The sequence below is a fragment of the Oppia nitens genome, unplaced genomic scaffold, assembly GCF_028296485.1.
Source record: "Oppia nitens isolate AA-2021 unplaced genomic scaffold, nextdenovo-longstitch-racon4-pilon3 scaffold25_pilon_pilon_pilon, whole genome shotgun sequence".
In the NCBI taxonomy this organism is placed as follows: domain Eukaryota; kingdom Metazoa; phylum Arthropoda; class Arachnida; order Sarcoptiformes; family Oppiidae; genus Oppia; species Oppia nitens.
Genome location: NW_026533205.1, coordinates 161,655 through 182,882, shown reverse-complemented (window position 1 = coordinate 182,882; position 21,228 = coordinate 161,655). Strand labels below are relative to the sequence as shown.

The 21,228-nt window shown below is 21.5% G+C and overlaps 1 protein-coding gene across 1 annotated transcript; it reads right to left on the bottom strand.

Moving 5' to 3' along the window:
* Nucleotides 1-13,903: 13,903 nt before the first annotated feature.
* Nucleotides 13,904-17,738, bottom strand: LOC128954191 (serine-rich adhesin for platelets-like). The gene is made up of 2 exons (XM_054299762.1): nucleotides 15,188-17,738; nucleotides 13,904-13,941 (listed from the first exon to the last, which is right to left on the bottom strand). The coding sequence occupies exon 1, from the start codon at nucleotides 17,691-17,693 to the stop codon at nucleotides 15,192-15,194; it is 2,502 nt and encodes an 833-aa protein (XP_054155737.1). The 5' UTR covers nucleotides 17,694-17,738; the 3' UTR covers nucleotides 13,904-13,941; nucleotides 15,188-15,191.
* Nucleotides 17,739-21,228: the final 3,490 nt, after the last annotated feature.

Genomic DNA, 21,228 nt, shown 5'->3' with positions numbered 1-21,228 from the left:
CGACAATTGCCAGTTATTGTCTGAATTGTTTAACAAACAGACAATGCGTTCAATCAAATAAACCATTGAAACTATGATTATAATTACGGGTCGATTAAACCATAGTCTCTTTAGTTGAGGACAATTATCATCGGCGACGGCTACTAATCGATGGTTACTTAAGCCGATTCGGTATAAATGATAGGCCGACCACTTGTATACCTGATTTGGTGGCAATACTTTTTCAACCGAATAATTAGACATTTTATTAGAAATTTTTAATAATAATTACAAATATTTTTTTTTTATTTATATATTACTAAAAAATGTTACTAAAATAAAAATAGCAATTTTTTTATTATTATTGTTTATTATTATGATGTTATTATTATATATTTAATAATAAATATATATATATTTAATTTGTAAATAATTTTATTGGACCAATTAAAATGATATATATATATATATATATATTATTTTTAATGTTTAATAATAAACATTAAAATACACTTAGTGATTGACATTATTTTTTTTAAAAATAAAATTATTTCAACAAATAATATTGATCTAATAAAAAAAACTTAAAAATTAAACATTAATATTTAAACAATAAACAATATAAACATATTTATAACAGATAATTTATAAATATAACTATTATTATTTATATTTTTATTACTAAACTTAATTTTGTTTATAAATGTTTAAAATATATTTTTTTTTTAAAACAATTAAATTGTAAATTTTTTTCAAATATTTTAAATATTATATATGTCTATTAATATATTATAATATTAATAGAAAAATTATATTTAAAACGTACAATTTTATGTATATATAAACAAATAAGTTATATACTGTAAACAATAATATACTAATTATTTTTTGATTAAAAAAAACAATAATTATCCAAATTTAATGTGGTTTAAAAAAACATATATAATTGTATAAAGATATCAATTATACAACAATACAGTATCAATATTATATTACTGAAAGTTTTTTTACATAAAAATTGTTTAATAATTTATATGATTTATGGGCGCAATAGGTAACCGATGCAGCCGTTAGTATAAAATATAAAAAAATATAATTAAACTAAACATCAATCCATAGGTTAATAGGATTTTAATGAACCCATTAATTGATTGAAATAATATACTGTTTAATGTAATAACATTTAATGTGCCAAATGTTAGCCAAAAGTATAGCAATATTTTTTTGACCAATACGTACGGTTATAGTCGGAAATATCGGCAAACAATTTATCCAATGATTTCATTATATTATCAATACGTTTAGTAGTTGTTTATTGTTGTCTATCAATTGTTGTAATTGTCTAAAAAGTTTCATTAAATTTTAGTTTTATATACAGGCATAGTATGTAGAAATAAATTAATTGATATTATTAATTTATTTTTGTGTTATGTTTATCTTTAAAAAAAACATTGATTTTTTAAAGTAATTAATTTATTATTAGTACTTATTTTTTTTAAATGTTTGTCAATATATTTTATTTTTATTCTTAATAATAATAAAAACTAATATTATATATATATATATACTGTATATATCTATTATTGTATTATGAAAACTATTAAAATATATTGACAAACATAACATAAAATACTTACTAATAATTACATAAAAATTTCAACATTTTTTTTAATTGTTTTCTATATTATTATAATACAGTATTATATGACTAAAAACTTTTATTATTATTATTATTATTACTTGTTTTTAAATAGTTTACGAAATTATATTTTATTTATAGAAAAAATTATTATTATATTTAATGAGATATAATAAAATAAAATAATTTAAAAACTTTTATAAAGTTATTTATTTTAGTATAGTATAATAATTATTATGTAAAATAGTTTTTTTAATATATATTTTGTATTATTATTTTAATGTAAAAACATTAATAATTATAAATAAATTATTATTATTATTTAACTTTAATTATAATATTATTTTTTTAATATAATATATTTGAACAAATATAATTTGTTTGGAAATTACACAAAATATTAAAATAATAAATATATAAAATAAATATTTTTATTTAGTTATCTATTAAATTTTTAATCTTCAAAATATATAAAAACAAAATTTTCATTACTATTGTATGTATTATAATATTTTAAATTAAAATTAGTTATATAGCTTAATAATAGGACACATAAATATAATTATTTAACTACTTATTAGTTTATGATATAAAAAAAAATAAAATATAATATTTATAAGTTTATAAAATAAAAATAAAATAATAATAATAATTGAACTTATTTTCAAATAATAATAATAATAATAATTAATGGGTTTATGTTGAACTAAAAATCATTTATATCATTAAATACATAGATATTGAAAGTAAAACAATTATAGATAATTATTGTAATAATATTTTATTAATTAAATTTCTAAATTAATGATTTTTTAAAAATTATACAAATTAATTTTTGCTATTTTAAAAGTATTTAATATATATATACTAAATAAATTAATAAATATTAATATTAATGTTTAGTATATACCACATATACAGTAGTAATTGTATAAAAGTATAAATGATTTATTTGTAAATAGATTTATAAAATAATAAAATAGCTTAAAAGTAATATTTAATAATTTTATTTATTTAATTGTATATTATATCATTAAGTTAATAAAATATTTAATACAAAAAATTAATTAAATTAATTGTGAATAATAAATAATATAATATAGTTATATCAATATTTAGATACTATTATACAGTATAATACATTATATAATTATATAATTATATATTACAAATAATAATATAATTAATAATTTAATTAAATAAATATTTAATGTTTATTATAGTAGTTGAATAACAGTTTATATAATTTATTGGTATAGGAGTTGACCGATGCGGCCGTAAATATGATAAATAAAAATCCAATTAAAAAGACAATTAAAGCATAGGTTAACAATAGTTTCGGTATGATATCCAATGAGACAAATATTATGATAAACAATAGGATAACAATAGACGTACCGATGGTTAGCCAAACATTTAGCAAAAACTTTGACCAATAAGTTTGATTGTAGTCCGAGATATCGGCAAACAATTTGTCCATTGATTTCATAATTAGTTGAATACGTTTAGTTGTATTAGTATTAGTTGTCTGGAGTTGTTTAGCACTCAATAGTTGTCCTAATTGTTGATAACATTTAAACTGTCGGAGCTTTAGATAGCGGCACAGTATGTAAAAGTAGGTCAACTGATATGTAATTGAATTGGAAAAATAATAAGCACTTAGTGTTGTTATCATTGAGTTAGGTATATAACCCATCAGTAGGACCAACCAGTTATCTAATAGCATATTACTTATACAGCCCATGAATACAATAACTAATCCAAACAGTGGTATTATATACGTATAGTTAAACTGACAGCAATTGCATAACCATTGCATACGTTTGATAAGTGACCGGATCTGCTGGTGATCTCCGGTTAGACCAACCGACAGGGGTGTCCGCAAACCGGACATCATTTCAAATACCCGTAAAAATGTTGGTTTTATACCCGACATATAGTTATAGACATAGACTAACTCTGATAATACAGTCAACAGTACCATCAATGATGAAAATATATTTGAATATCTAATTATACCCCAAAAGTATCCCCAATCGCCTAACAGTGCAAATAGTAGCCAATTATTTGTATCAATAAACAAACAGATTGTGTGTTCAATAATATAAACCATTGAAACAGTGATTATAATTATCGGTCGATTAAACCATAGTCTCTGTTGAGGACAACAATCATCGGCGACTACTAATCGATGGTTACTTAAGCCGATTCGGTATAAATGATAGGCCGACCACTTGTATACCTGATTTTTGGGCAATAATTTATTTGCAGAAAAATGTGACATTATTTTCAATATTTTCGAAAAGATTTTATAATTTAGTAGAAAATACTGAATTTATATTTTTTAAAAAAATATTATTTTAGAAAATACCAAAATATATAAATTAATTTTCAACTAATTTTTGCTATAGTTATATATATATATATTGAGTTTCAGTAGTAAATTATATTAATTATTATTTATTTATTTTTTAAAAAAACTAATACATATTATAGACATTATATTCAATTCAATTATAATAGAAAATAAAATAATTATCATAATTAATTATATTGATAAAATTATTATATTTCATATATATATATATACAGTATATATATATATATATTGTTTTATATTATTAATTAATTTAACTCTCAAACAATAGTCTATATATTTAATTAGATAATCGATTTACAAATTATTTATTAATTATAATTATTATTTTAATAGTGTCTTTAAACATATAATAACTTTTATTTTTTTAATTATAAAATAGATTATATCATTAGGTTATAATAAAATATTTAATACAAACAATAAATTAAATTAGATACTATATAATACATTATATAATTAAATATTACAAATAAGAAATTTCAATTATGTTTATAGTTATAGTTATAGTCTTTAAACATTAAGCAATATCTTAATTATCTGTTTATTAAAAAATTATAATAATTTAAAGTCAATAACAATAAAGTTTTATCAATTTTTATTAAAAATTATTTTAATAGCTATTTATTATTTATTGTTTATTGATATATTATTTCAATAATAAGTACTTATTATTTTTTTTAATAAATATTGATATTATTATCTAAAAAAAATAAATATTAAATACATTTTAAATTAGCATTTATAACATTTATAAAATACTAAATAATATCTAATTTTCTAAATTATTAGTACTTATTTTTTAAAAAATGTTTATCAATATATTTAATTATTATTCATAATAATAATATAAACTAATATTATATATATATATATATATATATATATATATATATATTATTATGAAAACTATTAAAATATATTAACAAAATAAGTACTAATAATAAATAAATTAATTATTTAATTAATAATTTTATTTTTTTCAGATGAACTTAACATAAAACAAAACAAAAAAATTATATTTTTATATTATAATGATATTAATAACAAAATATTTAAGAAAATTAGCAAATTATTTTAGTTAATAGTTTCAAAAAAAAAAAATTATTTAATTATAAAATCAATATACAATTTTTTTTGATAAACATGTACATAGAGATTGTCAAATAGAAAGTTTCCCTTTGAGAAAGTTTCTAGAAAATTTCTATAGACTTTATTGTTATAATATGGGATCCCTATTGCTATTGTAATACTAATATATATATATATTAATGAGATATAATACTATATCTATAATATTATACAAATGGGATAACTTTCTAAATAATTATAATTATTTATTAAAAAAAATTTTTTTTTGAAATTTTTGAAATCATTTGATTATATACTGTATATATAATAGTTTAATATAATTAAATAAATTTTTTATATTTTAATTAATAATTTAAATACATTTCAAAATCTTTTTTAATTAATAATTTAAATACATTTTAAAACCTTTTAATTATTACTTGTAAAAACAATGTTAATATATATATATATATATAGAAAGTTTCTAGAAATTTCTCTATTGTTTTATAAATTTATTTTTTTATACCAACACTACATGATGTAGATAATAAAAAACTAAAAAAAATTATTATTAAAATTATTATTATTATTATAAAAAAAAATTATTAATATATTAGGTGCAAAATTTTAAATATATTTAATAGTTTATTGTTCTATAGATAATAATTTCAATTGAATTTTTGTTGTAAATATATTATCTAAAATAAAATATAAAATAAACAACTATTTGCTAAATGTTTTTTCTAAACTTTATAATATTGTTATTGACTATAAAGTAATAATATATATATGATATATATTAATATATATATTTAAAAAAATAAATTAATTAAAATGTCATATTTTTCTGCAAATAAATTATTGCCCGAAAATCTAGTATACAAGTGGTCGGCCTATCATTTATACCGAATCGGCTTAAGTAACCATCGATTAGTCGTAGCCGTCGGCGATGATTGTTGTCCGCAGAGACTATGGTTTAATCGACCGATAATTATACTAATTGTTTCAATAGTTTATATTATTGAACATACAATCTGTTTGTTTATTGATTCAGATAATTGGCTACTATTTGCACTGTTAGGCGATTGGGGATACTTTTGGGGTATAATTAGATATTCAAATATATTTTCATCATTGATGGTACTGTTGACTGTATTATCACAGTTAGTCTATGTCTATAACTATATGTCGGGTATAAAACCAACATTTTTGCGGGTATTTGAAATGATGTCCGGTTTGCGTACACCCCTGTCGGTTGGTCTAACCGGAGATCCCCAGGATATCCGGTCACTTATCAAACGTATGCATTGGTTATGCAATTGCTGTCAGTTTAACTATACGTATATAATACCACTGTTTGGACTAATTATTGTATTCAAGGGCTGTATAAGTACTATACTATTAGATAACTGGTTGGTCCTACTGATGGGTTATATACCTAACTCAATGATGTCAACACTATGTTCGTATTATTTTTGCAATTCAATTACCTATCAGTTGACCTATTTTTACATACTGTGCCGCTATCTAAAGCTCCGACAGTTTCAATGTTATCGACAATTACGTAGAGATGGGCAAATAGAAAGTTTCTAATAAATTTCCCTGAGAAAGTTTCTAGAAAGTTTCTCAGTAATAAATTTCTATAGAAATTTAACTTTTTTGTTATACTATGGGATCCCCATATCTATAGATATTGTAAAACTATAAATATATTAATGAGACATAATACTATACATATAATATTATACTATATAATGTAGATTACTGTATAATACTATTATACAAATGGGATACCTATATAAATAATTATAATTATTTAATAATAATCAGTTTTGTAAAATTTTATTCACCATTTTATTATACCATAGTTTAATATAATTAAATAAATTAATTTTTTATTTTAATTAATAATTAAAATACTAATAATTATATTTAAATATTACTTATAAAAACAATGTTAAAGATAACAAATATCGAGAAAACAAAATTAACCAAGGGGATCCCATAAATAGAAATTTCTTTTAGAAACTTTCTAGAAATTTCTCTATTATTTTATAAATTTCTCTTTTTTGCCAACACTACAATTACGACAACTATTGAGTGCTAAACAACACCAGTCAACTAATACTAATAATACAACTAAACGTATTGAACTAATTATGAAATCTATGGACAAATTGTTTACCGATATCTCGGACTACAATCAAACTTATTGGTCAAAGTTTATGCTAAATATTTGGTTAACTCTCGGGACGTCTATTGTCATACAATTGTTTATCATTATATTTGTCTCATTGGATATCATACCGTCACTATTGCTGACCTATGCGTTAATTTTATTTTTTATTGCATTTTTATTTATCATATTTACGGCCGCATCGGTCAACTCCTATACCAATAAATTATATAAACAGCTAAACAATTACTATATATTAAACATTAATAACTGATATATAAATTAGTTGATTTTGTTACCTATAATTATCAGTTATAAATAAAAAAATTATTATATATTAATTAAATTATTTATTGACTAAGCTTAATATCTCTAATTATCTATTTTTATTAACTTTTTAATTATACTATATTATTATAATTTAAAGTCAATAACCATATTATATGATAGTTTAGAAATAAAAATATAATAACTATTTGTTAATTTTCATTTAAATTATTTTATATTTATATTATATTTTTTATTTTTTATTTTCACAATCAATATTTATTATTTATCAAATATTTTTTGTGTTGTTGACTAAACTAATTTTTTTTAAATATTATTATTAATATCATTATAATAAAAATATTATTTATTTTATTTTTGTTGTTGTTTTATCTTATGTTCATCAAAAATATAATTATTGATTTTATAATTAATTAATTTATTATTAGTACTTATTTTTATTTTATTTTTGGTAATATATTTAATTATAACAGTTTTTTTCGTAATAATATTAACTAATATTACGGTATATATATTATTATGAAAACTATAAAAAAAAATTTATTACAAAACATAACTTAAAATAAAATAATTACTAATAATGAATTGGTTTTAATGTATTAATAATATACAATTGTTATGTTAATTATTATTATTTTTATTTTGATAAAAAAGTAGACAATTTAATTAATATTTATCATTATTACAATTTGTTTTTCAACAATAATTATTAGTTTAAAAAAAACAGTTATTAAACGTTATTATTATAATTATTATTATTTTAGTTAATGTAAAAGTAATGTTTATCTATAAAATAATTTTATGTAATAATAAGTTATTTAATTTTTTTTGGTCTAATGTATATAATAAGTAATAAAACTTTATAATTTATTAAATAAATTATTAATTTGGATAATTGTTTAAGTTTTAACATTATATACAATAATATATTTTAATAGTTAATTTAAAAATTAATTTATAAATTTATAAAATGATTACAATAGTAATTGACTATTAATAAATGTAAATAACTAATACATATTATTATAGACATTATATTCAATTAACTTAAGTAATTAATATAATAATTTTAATTGAATTTATTAAAATTGAAAACAATATAATTAACATATAATTTATTATATTAATATAATAAGCAAATATATAGACTATTAATAATGTTTTTTATTGATAAAATAATTTTAGCTTAAAAACTAATTTTAATGTTTTTAATATTAATAATTAATTTAAAAAAACAATAGTCTATTTAGATAAGTTAGATATTAATTATTAGTATTTTAATAGTGTCTTTGAATTTGATTAAACATTTAATAACTTTTGTTTTTTAATTATAAAATAGATTATAAATAATATTTATTACTTTTTATTTGTATATCATTAAGTTATAAAATAATTAATACAAAAAAAATGTTAAATTAATTGTTATAATAGATAATATAATACAGTAATAATTGTATTTAGATACTATATAATACAATATTTAATTATTATATAATTAAATATTATAAATAATAATTTTATTTATATAATTTCAACAATGCTTATTGTTATACTATTGAAAAATATAATAATTATTATATATTTTTTTGATAGTCAATTAATAATTTATTTAATATAATATTTTAATTATTGTTATTAAATTATTAATTGAAAATAAATATTATATTCCCAATTTCTATAATACTAATATAATTAATTAAATATATTTATTATATATATATAACCAAAAATAAATATTAATTATAAAAGTATAATATATTTTATAAAAAATTATTTAAATAAATATTTAATGTTTACTAAAGTAATTGAATAACGGTTTAAATGATTTATTGGTATAGGAGTTGACCGATGCGGCCGTAAATATGATAAATAAAAATGCAATAAAAGAGACAATTAAACCATAGGTTAACAATAGTTTCGGTATGATATCCAATGAGACAATTGTTATGATAAACAATAGGATAACAATAGACGTACCGAAAGTTAGCCAAACATTTAGCATAAACTTTGACCAATAAGTTTGATTGTAGTCCGAGATATCGGCAAACAATTTGTCCATAGATTTCATAATTAGTTGAATACGTTTAGTTGTATTAGTTGTCTGGTGTTTATTGTGTTTAGTATTCAATAGTTGCCGTAATTGTCGATAACATTGAAACTGCCGGAGCTTTAGATAGCGGCACAGTATGTAAAAGTAGACCAATTGATAAGTCATTGAATTACAAAAATAATAGGCCATTAGTATTGTTATCAATGAATTAGGTATATAACTCAATAATAGTAGTATCAACCAGTAATCTAACGGCACATTACTGGTGCCCATCACTACAATAATTAAGACAAATATTGTCATTACATACGTATTGTTAAACTGACAGTAATTGCATAACCATTGCATACGTTTGATAAGTGACCGGATCTCCTGTTGATCGGTTAGACCAACACTATGGGGTGTCCGCCGAAAACCGGACATCATTTGGAATACCCCTAAAAATGTTGGTTTTATATCCGACATATAGTTATAGACATAGACTAACTCTGATAATATAACAAACAGTGCCATCAATGATGAAAATATATTTGAATATCTAATTATACCCCAAAAGTATCCCCAATCGCCTAACAGTGCAAATAGTAGCCAATTATTTGTATCAATAGACAAACAGATTATATGTTCAATAATATAAACTAAACAAACAATTAGTATAATTATCGGTCGATTAAACCATAGTCTCTGTTGTTGTTGAGGACAATCATCGGCGGCTCCGACTAATCGATGGTTACTTAAGCCGATTCTGTATAAATGATAGGCCGACCACTTGTATACAATATTTTCGGGCAATAATTTATATACAGAAAAATATGACATTATTACTAATATTTAGAAAATAAAATTTTAATAAAAAATACTTTAAAATTTAAATAAGAAACTAATAATTAATACTAAATAAAAAAATATTATTTTATATATTCATATAATATAAATATACAAAATATATTATATTTAATAATACTATAAATAAAGATCGAAAATAATTATGATATAATAATAATAATAATAATAATAATTATTATTATTATTATTATTATACCATATGTTTCTATTATATTAATATAATTAATTTATTAATAAAATATAATTATTATAAATTATATCTGCAAAAAATTATAAATATTTAATTATTTTCATTAATTAATCAATATCTTAATTATATTTAACATAATACTGTATTATTCAACATTTATTTTTTAACAGTTATTAATCGTTATTATTATTATTATTTTAGTTAATGTAAAAGTAATGTTTATCTATCAAATAATTTTATGAAATAATAAGTCATTTAATTTTTTTTTGTGTAATGTATAATAAGTAATCAAACTTTATAATATATATAAATTATTAATTTGGTTAATAACCTAACCTAATAGTTTGGACATAATCTAAATAATCTAACCGCACTGTATATAGTATATAACTTTTTATTTAAAAAAAATTGTTTAAATTTTGATATTATATACAATAATATATTTTAATTGTTAATTTATAAATTCATACAATTCATACAATAGTAATTGTTTAACAATTTAATTGATTTATTAGTACTGGAGTTAACCGATGCCGACGTAAATATGATAAATAAAAATGATATCCAATATATAATTAATGTATAAATTAGGGCCAATTTCGGTAGGATATCCATTGATACAAACATAATGATAAACAATAGTATGACAATAGATGTACCGTAAATCAGCCAAATATTTAGCAAATATTTTGACCAATAAGTTTGATTATAGTCGGAAATATCGGAAAATAATTTGTCCAATGATTTCAGTAGATATTGAATACGTTTAGTAGTATTAGTATTAGTTGTCAATTGTTTTCCCAATAATTGCCGATAAATTGTATTTAATCTTAACTTTAAATACATGGACAGTATGTAAAAATAGATCAATTGATAGATCATTATATTCCAGAAATAATAGGCAATCAATGGCGCTGTTATCATAGTATTAGGTATATAATCTATTAGTAGGACTAACCAGCAATCTAACCGTCCTAATAATTCAATTAAACCGTTTAGACAAAGCAATTGTATGAGCACTGGTATTAAATAGGTATTATTCAATTGACAGCATCGGCATAACCAATGCATACGATTGATTAGCTTCTGGATCTCCTGGGGATCGGTTAGACCCTGACTCAGGGGTGTCCGATCCGGCAAACCGGACATCATTTCGAATACCCGCATAAATGTCGGTTCAATACCCGATTGATAATTATAGTAATAGACTAATACTGATAGTACAGTCAACAGTGTCATCAATAATGGAAATATATTTGACAAACGATTTATACCCAAAAAGTATCCAAAATCACCCAACAGTGCAAATAGTAGCCAATTATCCCCATCGATGAACAAACAGATTATACGTTGAATTATATAAATAATTGATAAAAATGTTATAATTACGGGTCGATTAAACCATAGTCTCTTTGGTTGTTGAGGACAACAATCATCGGCGGCTATTAATCTATGGTTACTTAAGCCGATTCGGTATAAATGATAGGCCGACCACTTGTATACCATATTTTCAGGCAATAGTTTATAAGATAAAAATTTTGACATTATTTTTATTAACAAGAGTTTAGTTTATTATTAATTTATTTTTACTAAAATATCAATGAATAAAAAATATATAGCAATTGTCTACTAATTTTTGCTATTATTATATATATCGAGTTTCAATAGTAAATTAATTTAATTATTATCTATCATAAAAAAACTAATACATATACATAGACATTATATTCAATTTTAATTAACTTAAGTAATTAATATTTTTAATTATTATTGTGAAACCTAAAAAAATATACATTGAAATTGAAAACAAGATAATTAATATACATAATAATTTACAATATAACATAATTTTTAATTAATATAATTAACAAATAAATTATATACTATATATTGTTTAAGCGCTTATAACTAATGTTTTTTTTGTAATAATTAATTTAACTAAAAAAACTGTAGAAATTATTTTAATATTATTAATTAGTATTAAACATTTATTAATTAGTTTTCTATGTATTAAATTAGTAGAGTAATATATAATTTATTTAATACATTAATTTAATTATAGTAAATTAATATTAATAATAATTTTATTACTTATTAATTTAATAACTAAATTAATAAGTTCATTAAACATTTAATTAAAAAAAAAAATTATTATTATTAATAATATAATTTCAACTATGCTTATAGATATACTATTGAAAAATAAGATAATAAACATATTTATTTTTAGTATTTTATATATTTTATTAAAAATAATAAACTTATAAATATCAATATTAATGTTTAATATAGTAATTGATAAACAATTTAAATGATTTATTTGTATAGGAGTTGATCGATGCGGCCGTAAATATGATAAATAAAAATGCAATAAAAGAGACAATTAAACCATAGGTTAACAATAGTTTCGGTATGATATCCAATGAGACAATGTTATGATAAACAATAGGATAACAATAGACGTACCGAAAGTTAGCCAAACATTTAGCATAAACTTTGACCAATAAGTTTGATTGTAGTCCGAGATATCGGCAAACAATTTGTCCATAGATTTCATAATTAGTTGAATACGTTTAGTTGTATTAGTATTAGTTGTTTGGTGTTTATGGTGTTTAGTATTCAATAGTTGTCCTAATTGTCGATAACATTGAAACTGCCGGAGCTTTAGATAGAGGCACAGTATGTAAAAGTAGATCAACTGATAGGTCATTGAATTAAAAAAATAATAAGCATTTAGTATTGTTATCATTGAGTTAGGTATATAACCCAATAGTATGACCAACCAGTAACCATCTAACGGCACATTACTTATACTGGCCATCACTACAATTACTGAAAATATTGGTATTAAATACGTGTTGTTAAACTGGAAGTAATTGCACAGCCATTGCATCCGTTTGATAAGCTTCCGGATCTCCAGTGGATCGGTTAGACCGACCGACAGGGGTGTACGCAAACCGGACATCATTTCGAATACCCGTAAAAATGTTGGTTTTATACCCGACATATAGTTTGAGAAATAGGTTAACTCGGATAATATAACCAATAGTAACATCAATGATGTAAACATATCCGATAGTATATTCATACCCAAAAAGTATCCCCAATCGCCTAACAGTGCAAATAGTAGCCTATTATTTGTATCAATAGACAAACATATTGTGTGTTCAATAATATAAATCATTGAAACAATTAGTATAATTATCGGTCGATTAAACCATAGTCTCTTTGGTTGAGGACAACAATCATCGGCGACGGCTACGGCTACTAATCGATGGTTACTTAAGCCGATTCGGTATAAATGATAGGCCGACCACTTGTATACCTGATTTTCGGGCAATAATTTATTTGCAGAAAAATATGACATTATTATCAATATTTTGGAAAAAAAATTGTTTATTTAGTAGAAAATAATGAATTTAAGTAACAAACTTATAATTAATACTAAATAATAAAATATATTATTTATACACTATTTTTATTAGATATTTGATATAAATATCTAAAAATAGATTATATTATTACAATTAATGTTTTATTATTTATTTGTATAATTATTTAGTATTCATATATTATAAAGAAATTTAATAATTATTGATAAATATCTAATTATTATTAAATAATTAATCGAAATAATCGAAATACGATATAATAATAATAATTATTATATATAATATATTTCTATTTTATTAATATAATTTATTTATTAATAAAATATAATTATTATAAATAAATTTATCCAAAAATTATTTTCATATTAAATCATTAATGCAATATCTTTAATTATTATTATAATTACTATTATTATTATAAATAATGTAAATAAATACAATATATATATATTTATTTATTTATTGATAGTTTAATTTAAAAAATATAGTTATCTTTATATAACTTAGTTATATAGTTATTATAATTATAATATCGATTATAAAAAATTAATATTATTTTTTTGTGCAAATCTATTAAACTGAAATAATAATAAAATTAATTGTTTATGAAAATAATTGTTTATTTAGTTGAAAATAGTGAACTATTATTTAGAAATTATTGTATTTTTACATTTATTATTATTTAATTAATATGTTATTATTATTTAGTTAATTAAAATGTCTTATATATATATAAATAGTTATCTTTATTATAACATATAATATTGATTATATAGTAAAAAAATTGAATTTTATTTAATTATTTTTTTGTGGACATTTATTAACTGAAATAATAATAAAACTAATAAAAATATATATGTTAACTAAATATTAATTTATATATATATATTAAAAATTAATTACTTAACTAAACTTAATATACTAACCTATTGCTTGCTAACCCCCCCCCCCCCCCCCCACAATCTCACCCCACCCCACACACACACAGACACAATTAATTTTAAAAAAATAAAATAAAAATAAATTTACAATTAATTCTCGTTATATATCATATAATTGCTAATTAAATAAAATATCAAATATATATATATATTAATTGCTTAAATTGTTTCAAAAACAATAATTTATATAACAGTATATATTATAAATATACGGTAATTATTGATAATACGGTTATACCGAATCAGGACGACTGGTGATTGGCCGCTGCGGTAATAGAGTCGTCGTCCTGCCTGTGCTGTGGCGGCAATGTTGACGGCAACGGTGGCGGCGGCGGTGATGGCCTTAACGACTCGCGAAACCGTTTGGTCCGCAACTCATTCAACAACTGATTCTGTTGGCTACCAAACATCGATACACCGACCCGTTTGGTGGTCATTGTTGTCGATGTCTGGTCATAATCATCATCATCATCATCGGCGGTAATAACAGTAGTAGAGTTGGTTGTGGTGGTTGTGGTGGTGGTCGCCAATTGATGGTCATCGGCGCTGCTACTAGTGATTGTTGTCCACTGTTTAGCAGCCGTATTGGTGTTTGGGGTGTTAATCGGCGATTCGGTTGGCGGTTGTGGTCGCGACTTGCGTTTCAGTGTCGGCGACAGCGGTAACGGTTGCGTTACATAGTCGATGATCTCACTGAACGGCGATTTCGGCGATCGTAGACCACTGTTGTGCAGGTCATCGGAGGTCGACATCGACAACGATGATGAGCTTAGTGTCCTCAGCTCTGACGACAGCAATCGGCTGGTCGTACGGCTGTTAGTACTCTCGTGTTGTGAACTTCTTAGGGAAACCACTTCTTCTTCTACTTCTACTTCTTTGTCCACTAGTTTAGTGTCCATTACTTTTCGCTGTCGTAGGACTTGTTCTTCCAGTGCTTCCAATGATGTCTCACTAGTTTTGCTGATAGTTTTCTCTTCACGGATGACGACCTCCCGGACCTCCTGACTAGTAGTGGTTTCATTACTACTACTACTACTACTACTAATGGCATCGCCGCTAAACTTGGCCAACAACTCGTCCATCATTTGTTGTCCACCATCCGTCGCTACGGTCAGGTCAATGGTCTTGACTTTGGTCTCTACTGTCCGATGGCTAGACTTTTCGGTCTCCGATCGGAAATAATCGGAAAATTCGTCAAAACGTTTGTATTCACCGCTAGATATCTCCTCAAACGAGTCGTCCATTTTCATCGTTGCTGTTGCTGTCGATGATGTCTTTGTTGTCGTTGATGACGATAACGATGACTCTTTGACTTTGACTGCCGATTGACTACTATAAGAGCTGCCGATACATGACAGACGATTACCGTCGGCAGTGTCGGTAAAATCAAGTAACTGTTCGACTAGTTGTTCATCTATTTTGCTATATGTTTGGCCACTACTACTACTACCACCACTACAGCTACCGCTAGCGACAGCAGCATCGGTAGTATCATCTGGTTGTCCACAACCAGTGCCGGCCGTAAAAACCGATTTAACCGATTTGCGTGACTTTGATTTTTTTGGACGCGATTTATTAAAATGTGTCAAACATTGTCCATCATTGGCTGATGTTGTGTCCAAATAGTTTAAGACATCGTCGTTAATGTCCTTATTGTTGTTGTCGTCCTCGACAGCCATTTCAGTGACATAAGTAGTAGTAGTAGTCGACTGACGTGTAATAGCCGACGGCTGCTGTTCACCGATACTGCCGATGATTTTCACATCTTTTACTACTACTTCTTCGTCGTCTAGTTTTATAACTTTTTTGTTGTCTTCATTAACAACAATCCTCTTCAGCTTGTCTTCAGTTGTCGTTTGCATTGTAATCATTGGTTCTACTTCTTCAGTAGCGTCTTCTTCTGTTGTCTTCAGTTTCTTCGTCGTCGACGACGATTCACTTCCGGCAATGACTTCTTGTATTTCGTGATCTTCTATTGTTTTCTTTGTTTGTATCACTTCTTCTATCATCTCCTGGTCGTCGTCGACAACAACAAACATCATAAGGTCTTCATCTTCTTCTACTTCATCATTAGTTTTCTGTTCAATCATCGACTCATTGACTTCAGTGCCGGCAATCAGTGTCGTCGACGACGACTCTATAGCTTCTTCAGCAGCTGTAGTAGTAGTAGTAGTAGTAAGCTCTTTATAGACATCGTCGATGACCTGTTTGGTGATCTGGTCGACAATCACTTGCAATGGTAGTACACCTGTCGATGTCGTTGTTTTGGCTACTTCTTCACTGACTGTATCCATAGTTTTTCCAGTAGTCAGTGACTGGCGATGACGACTGACATTATAGCCAACAACTGTACTATTGATGTCTGATGTCTTGTTTTCTTCATTCATCTGATCTTTGTCTTCATTAAACTCATGAGACATTTCTCTGTGATATAATAAATCTGTAGTATTGTTGGCGACGACAACCAAATCTTCAGCATATAGTTTCTCCACCACTTCTTCCTCGTCTTCTTCGACTTCTTCTACTTCATTGCCAATAGTTTTAGTAGTATTAGTAGTAGTAGTTGTGATCAACCCGTCCTCTGGTTGTTGTTGGTGTCCATCATCGATGACCAGCCGCTGGTGATGATGATGGTTGACATCATTACCATCATCTGTATCTTCATTATCATTGTTAGATTTTGATGAAAATATTAGTTTAACAATAATGACAATAATAGCGCCGATTATTATCGTCGATAACATTGTTGTTTTATGGCTAGTATTTTGTGAATCAATTTTTGGTTATTTTTTTTATTATTAATAATTAATAAATTATTATTTAATATTTATAAAAAAAAATAAAATAATAATAATATTTAATAATAATAGTGTCTATTAATTGTTTGTTTGTTTGATTGATTGATTGTTTTAATTAATTAATTATTACGATAATTATTATAATAATAATTAATGTGTTATTCCTCTTATATTATTATTAATTATTTATTTACACGTTTTAATAATAGTTGCATTAATTTAATGAAATATTATTATTATTATTATTATTATATTTATTAATACAGATATTTTTGTTTTAATAAAAATATTTATTGTTTTATAAATATTTATTAGTAATTATGTAACAATAATAATAATAATTATTATTATTATTATTATTAGTGATATTTATATGACTTAATTAATAAATCCAACTAAATATAATATATATATTTATATTAAATTTATAATAATTTATAGATAATTATTAATTATTATTTAATCACAAATAACTTTTAAATTTTTAATATATTTTTAATATATCTGTCAAAAAATATAATCACTGTTTATAATAAAAAAAAATTAATGTTTTTATTATTAGTTTATTAATTATATTGATTTGACACTAACAACAACAACAAATAAATCAAATATACAAATATATTAAATAATTTTTGTAATATTTAAATTTACTTTAATAGTAATATTAATAATATATATATATATTTTAAAATATACTAAACTATTATATGATTGTTTTTAATATATTTAGAAATCAATAAATTAATATTATTAAAAATAAAACTGTTGTATATTTACTAATAACTTGAATATATTAATATACAGTTTAAGTACTGTATATATATATTATGTTAACAAAAATTAAATTAAAACCACACAAAATTAATTAAATAGTAGCTTATATTTAAGTAAATATTACATATATATATATTAATATTTATACACTTTATATGTAGAAAAATTGTTGTTATCATATTATATATCTAAACGGCACAAAAATATTATATATACATAAAATATATATAAATCTAACTGTTTTTTGTCAAATCAAAAAAAAAATAAAATAAAATAAAAACAGTCACATATATATAACTAAACTACTAATTTATAATCACATAATACAATCAAAAAATCAAATACTGTTTGTCAAACACACAAACAAACAAAAATAAATAATAAAATATTTTATTTTAGTAATTATAATATTATTTATTAACTATTAATAAAAATTATTTTGAATTAAAACAATTGATACTTTTTTAAAAAAATTATATGACTTTTTAAATGAAAATTAAATTAAATTATTATATAACAGTAAATATATATATATATTTAATACTGTATTATACAACAATCATATTAACTAAATTATTTTATCAACAATAATAATATTGTTAGGGACGGGTGTGTAGACATGATTTTTAGTATTATTTTATTTTTATTATTATAATGATAATAAAAATGATAATAATTTTATTTATCTCCTAAAATAGTCATATATATATAAACTTTATATATATATATATATATATTTACATTTACAGTATTAATATATACATACAGTATATATCAAATCATATTATCAGTGACTCCCAGTCAACGAAATAATTATTTAATAAAAAAAAAATTATTGATAATATTTTTTTCATATTAATATTAAACAGTAATACACACATACAAAAAACACTTGTAATTATACAGTAAAAAAAATAATGTTAACTTATAATGATAATTATATAATTAGTTGCTAACAATATATAAGTATAATATATACAATAATTTCTAATCACTTATAAAAATAATATTATTATAAATAAAAATACTGTTATACAGTATATATACAGTATATTAAAACAATTGTCAGAAAATATATATACAAATTAATATATAAAACAATTTTTTTTGATTGTAAATTAACTATTAGTATGTAATACACTGTACTTTGAATTGGCATTGAATACATACAAACACAATATGTTTTTTTAACTGTATATTTTCATATATACAGTATACATACATACAAACAACATAATAATATAAATATATATATATATATGTTATCGTGGGTTATAAATATACAGTATATACGACTGTATATATAAAATTACATACATATTACATACATATATATGTAAAAACATTTTTTTTATGTACAGTATATTGTAATAAAAATTTGTAATCATTATATTATTATTATTATTATTATTATATTAAACATACCATTTATATGACTAAACTTTTTTTATATTTTATATTACATTATATGTGTTGAGGAACAGGATATTTACATTACGTTTAAATATTATATATATATATATATATATATATTGAAATCACTATTTGAAATAATAATAATTTTCATGTAATATTTATATTATAATAATGTATTGCAATCACTTGCAAAAAAATCATAAATTTTAAAAGTATTTTATTTATTAAAATTTAAAAAAAAAAATTTAGTTTGCAAATAATTGTCGTATCATAAAGTAGTAGTATTAGTAGTAGTATATTGTCTATAATGTAAATTACAATATTGTATATATATAATGTACTAATTAATAAATAAACATAATTTTTTAAAAAATAAATAAATTTATTATTAAATTAGTTTTTTAAAAACTTAATTAACGCAAAAAAATACATTACTTAACACTAAAATATTAGTTAATTTTTTTTTGTAAAAAAACAATTATTTTTCTACCAATTAGTATACTTAAAATATATACAATAATTATTCATATTTATTATTTAAGTGTTAAAATAATCAAAAAAAAATTGTTTACTTATTTTTTACTAATATTTTTAAAACAAAATTTTTTGCTTAATTAGCAACAAAAATAAAACACACATATAATCAATACATACAATACATACACACATAGTTTAAATAGTTTTTAAAATTATTGATAATAACAATAATAATAATAATCAATAATAATGATTATACTAAAAAAAATTTGTTTATTACAATATTTATTATTATTATTATTATTATTAATTTACATTAGCTTACTATAGCAAATAAATATATAAATATTTTTTAAAATTGCAATTTTTTTTATAAATAAAATCATATACTCTATGTTGCAATTTATACACAAATATAAAATTAATTATTAAATTATTTATATAAGAGAAACACTCGTTTTTCATATACTGTATAATTTTTTTTTTTTGAAAAATAAATGTAAATAAATAAATGTTAAGTAAATACTTAAATACATTATTTAAGTTTTTATATCATAGACTTATAATAATAATTTTGTATTAAAAAATATATACAAACCTTGAATAATAATAATAATTATAATAACAATACTTCACCAGTCATTTAATATATAAAAATAAATAATAATTTTATATTTATTAATGTAATAATATTTTTTTCTAATTATTTTTTTTTAAATATTTTTTTTGTAATTACTAATTATTTTTAATAATAACGTAATATTAATTGCAATATAATATTGTATTACAATTAATATGAATAATTGATTTT

Coding starts and splice junctions, on each gene's coding strand:
- LOC128954191 (XM_054299762.1), bottom strand. CDS start 17,693: ATGTTATCGACGATAATAATCGGCGCTATTATTGTCATTATTGTTAAA.